Genomic DNA, 13,592 nt, shown 5'->3' with positions numbered 1-13,592 from the left:
TCTATGCTAAACACAACTTTGGATTTTCTTTAAAATAGGGAAATCTTAAAATAGGTTGATTTTTTTTTCGAAGAAATCTTTATCCTATCTGGTATCAAAATCTCAATTATATTTTGATCTATGAAAATATTTTGAATTTTTATTAGGGATAGGGTCTGCAATCTGTGAGCTGTAGCCAGAGAAATCAACATAACAAGTTTGTAAGTAAGTTCTTTCAAGGAAAGACCTGTGAGAGGAAGTAATGTTTCTAAATAAACTAATACTGGTTAAGGGTCCCAAGTAAATTGATATTTGGGCAATGAAGGTTTGTTATTATATATACCTCTGTAAAATTCATAAAAAAATGTTTTTATGATTTTCTGGGATATCTATTATCAATACCAATGCAGCTCTATGAATGTTTATAGAGCTATATGTATAATCCTGACCTACGATAGATTTAATAAAATTAATAATATTGTATAATTCATAAGCAAAAGGGTCCATATTTTTTTTCTATACCATACCTCCACCATAGGGTGGGACGAAAAAATATTTTTTGATCTGATCGAAACGGGGTAGGTTTTAAAAGTTGCATTTGGGGTCTTAAAAGAAAACTGTAAAATATTTTTGCTGAAAGAAAATACCTTCAGTCTGCGCATTTGATTTAAAATTTCATTTTTTTTGGTAAAAAGTAACTTTTTGGAAATAATTTTGAACAGATTAAGAAAGAAATGAGATAGAATGACCGGGTAGCGTTATATATGTTTGTTAGCACTAATAGAATAACCTTAAACAGTTTCATTTATCTTATGCAACATCATCAGTGTGCGCAAGAACCAAAAATTTACGTGATTTTAAGGTTAAATAAAATATTTTTATACCACTTACCTTTTCTAATATTTGAAGTCTAGTTGTTTTGAAAGGTCTACAGTCAGCTTTTTTTTGTACATTTATCGAGGAAAATATATCATCATTTATGCAACTCTTCGCTAGTTCATAATGAACTACCCAGGACTCACCACGAGGAGGTGGTTGCATGTCGAGTCCCACCCGTGCCCTCCCTTCCACCCAACCATGAGAGCACGTTGTTCTTTTTGCTTAGGCTTTGAACTCTTTCTTAGAGTCAAACTTAGGCCGTATTGTTCTGTCAAATAGTCTAGTTCTGATTATTTCATCCCTTTTCTTTTCATCGCACACTTGTAGTGCTAATCGTGTGACTTCTTTTACTGCTCTTTCGACAACTTGAGTATGTGTCGGTAATTTTCCCAGCACACCTTCTGCAAGAATATCTGACACGCCATCAACCAATATTCTGTTGAAGTCCTCTTCTGATAGATGCATGGTAACAGGGGGCTCAGTTACATCCATAAACTGCCTTTCAATTAAATCTACGTATTTTTGGCAGAAAAATTTATTTTAGGAATTTTAAAAAGTCGAACTCTTTCTCTGTCGTTTTTTCTTCTGGCTTTTAATATTCGTCTGATCGCAAGCTGACGAATGTGTTTCCTGTCATCGGAGAGCATTGCCACAAGCATATTTTCGGGGTGTGCGAAATATGCATTATTTTGAATGCACTTATGAATCACTTTCTTTTGTTCATGTGACATATGTGATGAAAAGTCCAGCATTTTCCAAAGGTTGCTTGAACCATCCTTCAGTTTGTGATTGCATTTGATAGTGAACCAGCTTAGAGCATAAACTAAGGCAACATATTTGGCTAAATCTTTCAACTGATCTGATGGTGAAGTAGATGCAATGTACAATCGGAGTACACGATTGGCAGTTGTCACCCACCGTGCATGATTCAACTTTCCAGGACTTCTATCCCCAAATCCGTGTGGTGATTCTCCCTTAGTAACTATTTTGCATATGTTGTATAAATATTTCTGATCCATACTCAAATCTCTTTGTTTAAATCTGGAAGCTGTCGAAAGAGCAGTAAAAGAAGTCACAAGATCAGCACTACAAGTGTGCGATGAAAAGAAAAGGGATGAAACTCGACATGCAACCACCTCCTCGTGGTGAGTCCTGGGTAGTTCATTATGAACTAGCGTAGAGTTGCATAAATGATAATATATTTTCCTCGATAAATGTACAGAAAAAAGCTGACTGTAGACTTTTCAAAACAACTAGACTTCAAATATTAGAAAAGGTAAGTGGTATAAAAATATTGTATTTAACCTTAAAAATCACGTAAATTGGTGGTTCTCATAGATATATAATACTCTAGATTGCGCCTCACGATCTTAAAATGGGTGACGGTTGCGACAGAGATAAATGAGCCTATTTGGTCGGTAGTCTCTTTCTAATTCAAGGGGAGTATCGACGACGTCACTATCCTACTCTGTCGTCGAGTATTTTAGATGGTTTGACAGTTCGAGCGGATGGCGACGAGAACTGGTCGTTTGTCTTCGGACGTGGATAATCCTGGTTCGAATCCCGTACCAATCTTTAATTTTTTTATTTTTTATTTAATCAATATTGCGTTTATTAGATATTATTACATCTCTAAAGTAAATCTATGCAAAGAAATATATAACAAATAAGAAAAACTGTGTAGGTACCTATAGATTTTTAAAAATATAAAAGCCAATGTTATTTTTTTAATAAGTTAATTGTAGAATAGTATAAAGTAATTGTTAAAAATATTCGTAAAAAATTACCAATAATTGATATCAACATAATGTACCATCGATTTATTAATTGAATCGGTCATTTCAAAACCAACATGACTCACATATTCCTAATTTTACAGAAGAGCAAAGAAAACTAACTATATAGTCGAAAGATGGATGAAATGGATGACATCAAAATTCAGAGTTATATTGTAGTTTTGTTCCTAACGTTTTTACTGGACTGGTGTCGTTTTTGCACACAACGTTTATCTTAAAGGAGTCTATTCCTCTCAAAAAGTTAGTTTCTGAAAATTGTGGACTTTGCTGTTTTTGAAATGACCGATTCAATTATAAGTAATTAGACATTACTTTTATTTATGAAACTATTGTTACAATTTTTTAAAAAAGTAGAAGCAAAACAAACATTCACATTCGAATAAGGACGAATTTATATTAATAACGAATGACTTTTATTTTACTATGCAGTTCACAAATTATGTATTCCAATATTAACTTACTATACATACATTTATTATCTGCTAGATTTACTTAGGTCCATTTTTCAGATGTAAAAATATCTAATAAACGCAATATTGATTAAATAAAAATAAAAAAAGTAAAGTTGGTATACGATTACCCACGTCCGAAGACCAAAGACCATTTCCCGTCACCACCCGCTCCAACTGTCAACATATATTACTCGATAAAGTGGGATATTCACGTCGTCGATATTCCCCTTAAATTAAAAAGAGACTACCGACCAAATAGGCTCATTTATCTCTGTCGCAACCGTCACCCATTTTAAGATCGCAGGGCGCAATCTAGAGTATTATATATCTATGGTGGTTCTTGCGCACACTGAAGATGTTGCATAAGACAAATGAAACTGTTTGGGGTTATTCTATTAGTGTTAACAAACATACATAACGCTACCCGGTCATTCTATCTCATCTTTAATATGTACAAAATTATTTCCAAAAAGTTACTTTTTACCAAAAAAACTTAAATTTTAAGTCAAATGCGCAGACTGAAAATATTTTTTTTCAGCAAAAATATTTTGCAGTTTTCCTTTAGGACCCCAAATGCAACTTTTAAAACCTACCCCGTTTCGATCGGATACAAAAATATTTTTTCGGCCCACACTCCACCATCTCTTGAAAACTGTATCATATAAATTTAGTGTTTTTGTTGTAACGTAAAAGCACCGTATACCGTCCGGTCTCCCAATTCCGTCCGACAAAGAAATTGCGCTCTATACCTCAGAGTTTCGTCGCAATCAGACGGCCGAGTAGAATTTTTGATAGGTTATATCCCCACTCATTCTACTTTTAGCACGCAGACATTTTACGTTTACTGTTGTCAGTGCGATTCAGTTCATTGCAAGTGCATGTCTTGTTTTAAGCTATACTGATTCCAAAAAAACATAAAGGTAAGGAATACTTATTTTCCATATTTTATAGATACTACGTTTAACAGTTATGTTTTTACTTATTTATTAGAATCTTTCATATTTATTTATTGTAAATATACATATATTTTTGTAATTTTTTTCGAACAATAGATTTTATTACCGAAATTAAAGTGGACGGAATAGGGTAATGCAGAATATCAAGGGGTTCTTGATACCGTCCTAGCGGACGGTATTAGGGATTAACTCCTTCAGTTTCAAACGCTTTGTAAATATAAGTCTTAGTTAAATAATATAATCCGACATATTTTAACCATAATATATATTTTGCTCCGTTTAAAAACCTAAATACGACCTATTATAGGTACAACTCATTTTAAGAAAATTAGTGTCAACTATTAAGTGAATTCGAAAATTCAATTTAAAATTTAACCCAAGAATGATGCATTTATTACCTATTCTAGATTTAATGTGTAAGTTTGGTTTAGTTTTTATTTGTAAAAAATGTTTATGGTAGTTCTTCCTCTCAGTTTGTATTATCAAGTATGATAAAAATGACTATCTAATTAGTAAAACTCATTTAAAGGAATTGGACGGACACAGGAACCTTCTGTCCTATATCCGTCCATGGTGGACGGACAGAGCTACCTCAAACTCCTGTTACCGACCCCATAAAATAAAAACTAATAAAATATTTTTTTTTCAGTTTTTTATTATCTGCAACTATGGTATACAAAAAGCGGATGAAGTATCCCCGAGAGAATATCCAAAAAGCTATAGAAGATATTAATTTGAAACGTTTAAGTATTCGACAAGCCTCCAAAATATACAATGTGCCTAAAAGTACTTTGTTAGATACTATGAAAGAAAAGTACAAAACTCCGGGCAATATTGGAGGACCAACAGTTTTGTCCAGTTCCGAAGAAGACTTGATTATAAAATGGATAATCGAAATGGGTAACGTGGGATTCCCGGTAACAAGATCTCAACTTGTTGATTCTGTTTCAAAACTAATTCAAAATTTGAAACGAAAAACCCCATTTAAAAATTACATACCTGGTAAAAAATGGTACAATGGTTTTCTCGCTCGTCATCCAGAAATTTCAAAACGTGTTCCACAATCACTATCTTCTTGTAGAGCCGCAGTTACGGAACAAAATATAAGAAATTGGTTTACCCAAGTTCGGGATTATATGACAAAAATGAATTTTTTACACATTCTTGAAAACCCCAAGAGAATATTCAATTGTGATGAAAGTGGTTTCTATTTATCCCCTCAAGAAAAACAAGTGTTGGTTAGAAAAGGTGCAAAAAAGGTATACAGTCGCATAGCTAATGACGAAAAAGAATGTCTTACAGTTTTGCTAACTGTTGGAGCTGATGGTTCTGTACCTCCGCCATTAGTTTTGTATCCCTACAAACGGTATGTGTCAGCTGCAATAATAACGAACATGCCAAACCAGTGGGGAGTTGGGCACTCTGAATCTGGTTGGATGACAAGTGAGACATTTTATGAATACGTTACAAATGTATTTTTTCCCTGGTTGGAAAAGAACAGTGTTCCACTCCCAGTGATATTGTTTCTGGATGGACACTCTTCCCACATCAATCTGCCTATTACTGAATTCTGCAAAGAAAAAGGTATTATTTTAACAGCATTTTACCCCAACGCAACTCACCGATTACAGCCGTTAGATGTTGGTGTTTTTTATCCCATTAAAAATAACTGGCGAAAAGATGTTCGATCTTGGCGTATGGAGAATAACGGAAGAAAACTTCAACGGGCTGAGTTTGCAAAACTCTTAGACAAAACTTTGAAGGCTACAGTCTGTACATCGATAATAAAAAGTGCATTTGAATCATGTGGACTCTTTCCGTTTAACGAAAATCGCATTGATTATTCAAAATTAATAAAACCAATAGAACAAAAAGATTCTGATGATAAAATAACTGAATCAACATCCACTACAACTGTTAATGTTTATGATTCTAAACTACTTCGAGAGGTAGAGATACGTTTAAAGCCAGAGGTTGTTAACCGTTTTAGGATTGCTGAATCAGCGGCCCAACTAGAAGAAAAATATGTAGCATTGTATGATTTCTGGAAGAGTCTTCATCCACAAAATGTCGATCATGATAAAACTTTGGAAAACAATTTGCCAATTAATGCTGCTAACGAGACCATTGTTGACATACACTTCGATGAAAACTTTTGGTTTTGCAATAATGATACAATTGAAGCTACAGTCAAAGCAGATGGAGCATTGGTCTTAATTCCTTCACAGAATAGCAATTCTAGTTCGCCAAAACCTGGTCCATCAGCATCCAAGAACAATGATTGTGAGAATATAGACTATTATTTAGCAGTAAGTTCACCCCAAGAAAAAACACCACCTAAGAACAAAATAGTAAACACAACTCCTTGTAATAGCCCATTAAAAGATGATTCAATAGGTATAGTTTATTCTGATCAAAAAAGACAAGTACAAAATCAAGAAAAAACCCCACTTAAGCAAATTACAACAACATCAGAGAATAATAGTAAATATCCAACACCTTTCAAAAAAGCACTATTTTGGCCGGAAAGTTCTGCAAAGAAAAAAAATAATAGCACAGAAGACACCAAGGAAAGGAAAAAACCAAAGATTTATCCTACAGTAGCTATAAGTGATGAATTTATGGAACATCAACGAAGACTCAAAAAAGAAAAAGAGGAAAAAGAAAATGAGAAATGTGAACGAATCCGAAAGAGGAAAGCAAAAACAGAGATTCAACAAGCAAAAAAGAAAAAGTGTCCTCCAAAACACACACCAGGCATAGATACTGGTAATAATAATACGGAAAACATAAATAAAAAGAATATAGAAATATATTCAAAGGACGATTTTGTGTTGGTTCAGTACGACAGTGAATATTTCCCTGGTGTAGTTCTGGAACGAAGCAATGATACTTTGAGAGTTAAAAGTATGACTATGAATGGAAAGTACTGGAAATGGCCAGATAGAGATGACATTTTAAATTATGACTTTGATGATGTAGTTTGTAAGATTGCGAGACCTTCACTCATAAATAAACGCGGCGCCTATGAAGTTCCAGAAATTGAAAACCTAAAAAAATGAAGTCTTTTTTTTTTATTATTTAATTCATTTGCAGTCATTAAGTTCGTTTCAAAACTTTGTACTTAAATAAAACTTATTTTTAAATTATTTGTTTTGTTTTTTGGCCATTTTTTTGCAAATTTATTTAAAAATTATTCATAATGGGTTTTTTTTGTCATAACTAAATAAATAGGACGGATAACGGTACTCTTGTGGACGGAATTGGGAAAAAATCATTAATGTGGACGGAAAACGGCTATTTGCGAAATTTTTGCATTTGGTTTCTTAAATAAGCAATTTTGTTGAAATGACTACTGTTATTATTATAAATTTGGCTCTAGTAAGAATTAATAATGCATAATAGCTTATAGACAGAATTACTTTAAATTTCAATGATTCGGAATTGATCTTTCAAACAATTTTATATATACCACTTATAACCGGTCGGAATTCGGTGCTCTTACGTTAATAGATGCAATCATAATTGCGATGGAATCCTCAGGAATTCCTTTTCTTAACCCATTAACCGCCAATCAAAGAAATACTGCAATAATATGTAATATATTTGATTAACTAGAGTAAAATAAATTTAAACAATCGTAAAAAAATTGTTTTACACTTTGATAGTGGCAGGTGTCACAACAAAAAAATGGTTCGTTTTCGAACCTTTGGCGGAATTGAGCTATAAAAATTGAAATACACAATTTTATTTTTTGTGAAAAGTCTCAAAACATTTAGAGTGTAAATGGGCCTGGACTGCCAAAACGGAGCGCGCACTGTTGCACGATCCGGGAGCGCCACTATGTTCACAAACATCTTGCGCTCCGCGCTCCCTGCAGCTGCTCCAATCGATACGGTATGCGCTCCTCTACATATAAACCAACACCAATTGGAACGCCGAGGCAGAGCGCGCACTGTTGCACGGTCCAGGAGTGCCAACCATTCACTATGTTTACAAACATAGTAAAAGGTTGCGCTCTGCGCTCCCTCCATGGATACGGCATGCGATCCTCTACATATAAACCGCCACCTATTGGACCGCCGGGGCGGAGCGGGCACTGTTGCACGGTCCGGGAGCGCCAACCATCCACTATGTTCACAAACCTCTTGCGCTCCGCGCTCCCTACAACTGCTCCCATCGAGACGGCATCCGCTCCTCTACATATAAACAGCCACCTATTACACCGTTGCGGCGGAGCGCACACTGTTGCACGGTCCGAGAGCGCCAACCATCGACTATTTATACGAACCTCTTGCGCTCCGCGCTCCCTGCAACTGCTCCAATCGATAGGGTATGCGCCCCCTTACATATAAACCGCCACAGATTGGAACGCCCAGGCAGAGTGCGCACAATTGCACAGTCCGGGAGCGGCAAACGTATCCACTATGTGGAGCAGTTGCAGGAGCTCAAAGCGCAAGCATAGTGGATACGTGCTTTTACACATTTTACACATAAAAATATCCCAACAAATTACTGCCTGTGCGCCACCTTGAAATTCCTGATCAGACAGGATTATAAGTCGACTTCCGCCAACGGTTCGTTATCGAACCATTATTTTCAAACGCGAGATTTGATGACTCCGAAAATTTATTTTTACAATTTTTATAACAATTGATGTACAAACAGGTTAAAAAAATAATGTTTTAATTTATTTGACCACAAAAGTATTATGCCAATAGAATTACTACAGAAAAAATAAAGGTGTGTCGAAGGATTGAAAATGTCGGACATTTAGAAAATATTTTTGTGATGAAAACATGAGTTTGGAAATTAAACAAAATTAAATTTAGTTACACTTATATCTTCTGGTTGCTTAAAAAATACAAAGATTTAAAAAAAAATTAACGAATTGTCAAAAAAAATTCTACAAAAAAATGGTGCGTTTTCGAACCGTTGGCGCTAAATGGGTTAAAAAAGCTTGCCTGACAAACATGCGGCAGCCAGGGTAAGATGTTGGTGTCCCGGATATGGAAGCCTAAAAGGGTTCAAAATTAAATTTTTATCAGGTCCTAAAATTATCTTTTTGGCTGATATCAGTTTATTAAAGGTTGGGTACCAAGGCTGATTTGGCCATTCTGCTATTACCACAATTCCTACTGCTTTGTCACATATGATTTTTTCTAAAACTCTTGGAATAATAGCAAAAGGTGGAAAAGCATAAAATTTTAATCCATGCCAATTTAGAGTGAACGCATCAACTTTCTCCGATTCGGGGTCAGGTTTCCAAGATACATACCTTGCACATTTTTTTAAGATATGTGGCAAACAAATCGATTTCTGGAATATGAAGCTGTTTAAAAATTATATTAACACAATTATCACTTAAAGAATACTCTGTTTCTATTTTTAAAGATCTTGACTCTGAGTCAGCAATAATATTTTCTTTTGTACTGATATAAGATGCACTTGTACTTTTAAATTCCTATTTTCACAGTATTGCCAAATTTCTCTGCAAATGTTGTTAAGATACGAGTATTGCACACTCCCCATCTTGTTAATACAAGATACAGCTGTTGTATTATCTATTCTTAGCAAAATATTACAATTCCTATAATTCCTTGGAAAAGGATTCCAAGCCATTATATGCTGCCAATAACTCAAGAACATTTATATGTAGTTCTTGCTGTTCATAACTCCAAAAACCATGAGTTTTGATATTATTACAGCATGCTCCCCATGCTAAAAGAGATGCATCACAAAATATTTCAAGTACATAATTAGATTCTTTTATATTTTGTTCACTAATTGGTATATTATTTAACCATCAATTGAAATCGTTTTCCAAGTAATTAGGTCTGGTCATTTTTGTGTTAAAACTATTAGTTTTAGAAAGAGCAAGCCACCTTTCTTTTTCTAAATTTTTTAAGTATAACTTTCCATATTTAACTGAAGGACAAACTGCTACCAACTGACCGATTAATGCTGCAAATGATCTTTCCTTTCATGTACTTTTATTTTTGATGGTCTGAGTACTATTAATTATTTTTTCTTTTTTGTCAGCAGGTGCAAAATATATCATTTTATTAGAATCAAACGTAAAACCAAGAAAAGTTATAATCTCTGTGGGTGAAAGTATACTTTTTTTCTTTATTTATAGTAAATCCCAGGCGGGAAAACGTAGAACAAGTTTCAACAATATTTTCTTTGCATTCTAAATATGATTTTGAAATCAGTAAAGTGTCATCTAAAGAAATTACAGAAGTAAAGCCTCTTGTTCTTAGATTGTTTAAGGCTGGTTTTAAAGTTTTCGTAAATATAAAAGGCGAAATATTTAAACCAAATGATAAGCAGTTGAAATGATATAGAATATTTTTGTACTCAAAGTTTAAATATTTTTTTTGAATTTTCATGAAGAGGAATAGAAAAATATGCATCTTTTAAATCTACTTTTGCCATAAAACAACCCTTGAAGATGAGCTTGAGAACTGACCTATAGTCTTCCAACTTAAAATGTGGGGCTTCTATAAAGCAATTTAACTGTTTTAAATTTAAAACAAATCTATAATTTCCGTTCTTTTTGGGCACTAGAAAATATGAAGGAAGGAATTGCCCTCTTGTATGTGAAGAAGGAGAAATAGCTCCCTTTTCAAGTAACTGTTTTATAGCTAAATCATACGACTCATTTTGGTCTATCATAACTTTTGGTGCTCTCTCTTCAGAGGGTGTTGTTTTAAATAAAATATTAAAACCTTGGACCCAACTTAAAACTTTGTTGTCTGAAGTAAACTTTTTCCAGTTTTTATTAGACACATTTCCTTCTGATTTTTTGTTTACCTTTAGTGTGACCTCCTGGTTGTTCTGGTTGGGTTTTGGTGCTGTTGTCTGCTCGACTGTTGGTAACCATGTAATCCATGTTGGTTGAAGGTGATTTGGGTACTGGCTTTGTCGAAATCTTGGTCTGTTAGAGGCTGGATTGAAGTTTAAACGCTGCTGATTGAAGTTGTTAGATTCTGGAAGAACTCTTGTTGGATGCTGAGTGGAAAAAACAGCTTGACGTTGTGTCGTGGTCTTCGGATAAAAAGTCGCTTTTTGTGGCTTCATTATACAGCTGACTTGAAAAGCTGCTGATCTTGTATCTTTGCTTTCTCTCAACATTTCAATCAAATTCTCCCCAAACAAATATTTATCTATAGGTTGCTCGTTTAATAATTTCTTAAATTTTAAATTTAATGAAGAACTGAGCAAAAATCTTCTGTGCAAGGACATCTTATAAAACACTTCCTTATTAAGGTTTATGGAATTGGCGATTGTTTCGATATTCCTTTGTTCGTTTAGTCCCAATTCGATCTATTTAAAAAGGGCCATAATACTTGCCGCTAAAATTATTTGCATAGTTTGCAAGTATTTATCTTCCCTAAATTTATTTTTATTTTTATGGCGGATAAAATCTCAGGATTCAACAGAGGTGAGCAAAGTCTTTCGCAGTTTGTAGCAGGTAGGAATTTTTCTGTAAGTTTTCCCACAATACTTTTGTCTAAGCCTTTGGAAAGAGAATAGTTTAGCCTTTTTGCTACATCTGGCAACATTTCAGAAGCATTAAGGTTAGTTTTTAATGGGTCTTCCCCAATTAATTTAATCATATTTAGAGAAATAGATTCCTTTTGTGTAGGTATCTCTCCAATGCAAAAATCTTCTGTCTGTTGTTGCGACTCCTCAATAGGTACTGCTTGTTGTAGCTCTTCACTTGCCCCCAATTCTTCAATTATGCTCAAATTGCATTGGATCTCACTTTCTGTATTATTTAGTGAAGCTGGAGGGCTACGCACCTCCACAATGGTTTCTGTAATATTATTTTGACCTTCAGTTTGCCTCTCATCTAAAATTCAATGAATAATTTTTTTTAATATTTTGACAAAACCAAGCAAACATTTAGTGTAACTTGCTACGCTTGAAATGTGAAATCAAGGTAAAATGTACAAAAAAAAAATATTTAAATAATTATTCTTTATTGTATTTTAAATTTCTGGGCTACTATAAAATAACTCTGAGAAATAGGAGCAGCTTAAATAAATCATAAAGATTTTCTGGGCTACTGAAAAGTACCCGCCCCCCTAATAATATTGTTTGAAGACAAGCCAAACACAAATTTAGTGTACGTAACTTGCTATCCTTGTGATGTAAAATGGAAGTAAAATGTGTAAAAGTAGTTAAATAAAAATATATTCCATTCTATACATCTAGGCTACTATAAAGTACCTCTGATTTATTGTTATATCCTTAATTATTTAGTCTGTATTACTTTGGACTAACCTAAGGCACCCTTATTGAGAAAAACAATATAATTTTTGTTTGCAAAATGTGACGTTTTTACATGTCATGTATGCTAACCCATTTTCTACTAAATAAACATTAATAGGAAATCCAGTGCAGTCCGGCAACATAGCGCCTGTTTTATATTCGAACAGGAAGGTGGCGAAAAAACAGGTACTATGGCAACAGAAAAATATATTGATAACAACAAAAAAAAGATTCCACGTCTAAGTTTGATTAAAATTGTCACTTTGTAAATATAGCTCTATATATTCACACTTTATTTAATTTATTTACCATAGGAAAATAAAAAAAAAATATCATATAAATACCTGGGTCCTTTTCATCAATTTCCTCTCTCAACTTTATCAATTTCTGTTGCAACTCTTCATATTTCTGCCGCTTTCTGATAAACAATCACTCTTTGATGACCTTTTTGGCATTTTAAATGCTTTTTAACAATTTTTATAAAATTATTTCGAAAACGCGTGTGATTAGCCACGCACAGAAAAAAAGAGTGATGCGCTCACGTCACGTGTCAAGAAGCCTAATATCTTCTTTCTTCTTCTTCTTCTTTAAACTGTGATCAGCGGCCAGAAAATGCCACTACCATTAGTACAAATGTTCGAAATGTAATTTGAAGGACAATAAAAAGTTATGCGCACGATTATTAATATAACTTTTTCAGATTTTTTCACAAGTTTTACAATTTTTTATTAAAAGTCCTTAATAAAAGGGATCACCATCAAATCATCATATTTTAAGCACTAAAATCCCTTGGGATCATTATAGCTGACGCCATGTCTTCCAAAATCCTATTCTTGCGTGAGGTGTATTACTTCTATGTAATATTTGTAGCTGGCTGTGTGACTTTGCTGCTGTCGGGACTCTTTTCCATTTCTTCTCAACTTTAACATTAATTGCTTTTATATCATCTTCTACATCATCCATCCATCTTCTTCAAGGACTTCTTCTACAGCTGATCCATAGTGGTGTCCAGTTAGTTATCCTTCTCAACATATCTGAGTGTGGGCAAGTGGGTATCTCTGTGTATGTCCTATCCATTCAAAGCGAAGGGATGTTATGTATTTGACTATATTTTCTCTCTATAATTCTGCTTCAATTTGGCCATTTGTTTTCCTTTATATTTCACCCTCCCGTGTTATATTGTGGCCTAGTATCGTTCTCATTATTTTTGTTTCAAATTTCAGAAGGCTTTGTTCCTCTTCCTTGTTAGT

The 13,592-nt window shown here is 33.9% G+C and overlaps 1 protein-coding gene across 1 annotated transcript; it reads left to right on the top strand.

Annotated features, from left to right (window-relative positions):
• The first annotated feature begins 3,797 nt into the window (after positions 1 to 3,797).
• On the top strand, positions 3,798 to 7,211 carry LOC126886578 (uncharacterized). The gene is made up of 2 exons (XM_050653531.1): positions 3,798 to 4,026; positions 4,712 to 7,211. Exon 2 carries the CDS (start codon positions 4,731 to 4,733, stop codon positions 7,122 to 7,124), a length of 2,394 nt encoding a protein of 797 aa, XP_050509488.1. The 5' UTR covers positions 3,798 to 4,026; positions 4,712 to 4,730; the 3' UTR covers positions 7,125 to 7,211.
• Positions 7,212 to 13,592: the final 6,381 nt, after the last annotated feature.

Source organism: Diabrotica virgifera, chromosome 6 (assembly GCF_917563875.1).
Source record: "Diabrotica virgifera virgifera chromosome 6, PGI_DIABVI_V3a".
In the NCBI taxonomy this organism is placed as follows: Eukaryota; Metazoa; Arthropoda; class Insecta; order Coleoptera; family Chrysomelidae; genus Diabrotica; species Diabrotica virgifera.
This window is presented reverse-complemented; position numbering and strand designations above follow the sequence as displayed.

Bases quoted from the DNA above. Each gene is read 5' to 3' on its own strand.
- LOC126886578 (XM_050653531.1), top strand. From the start codon at position 4,731: ATGGTATACAAAAAGCGGATGAAGTATCCCCGAGAGAATATCCAAAAA.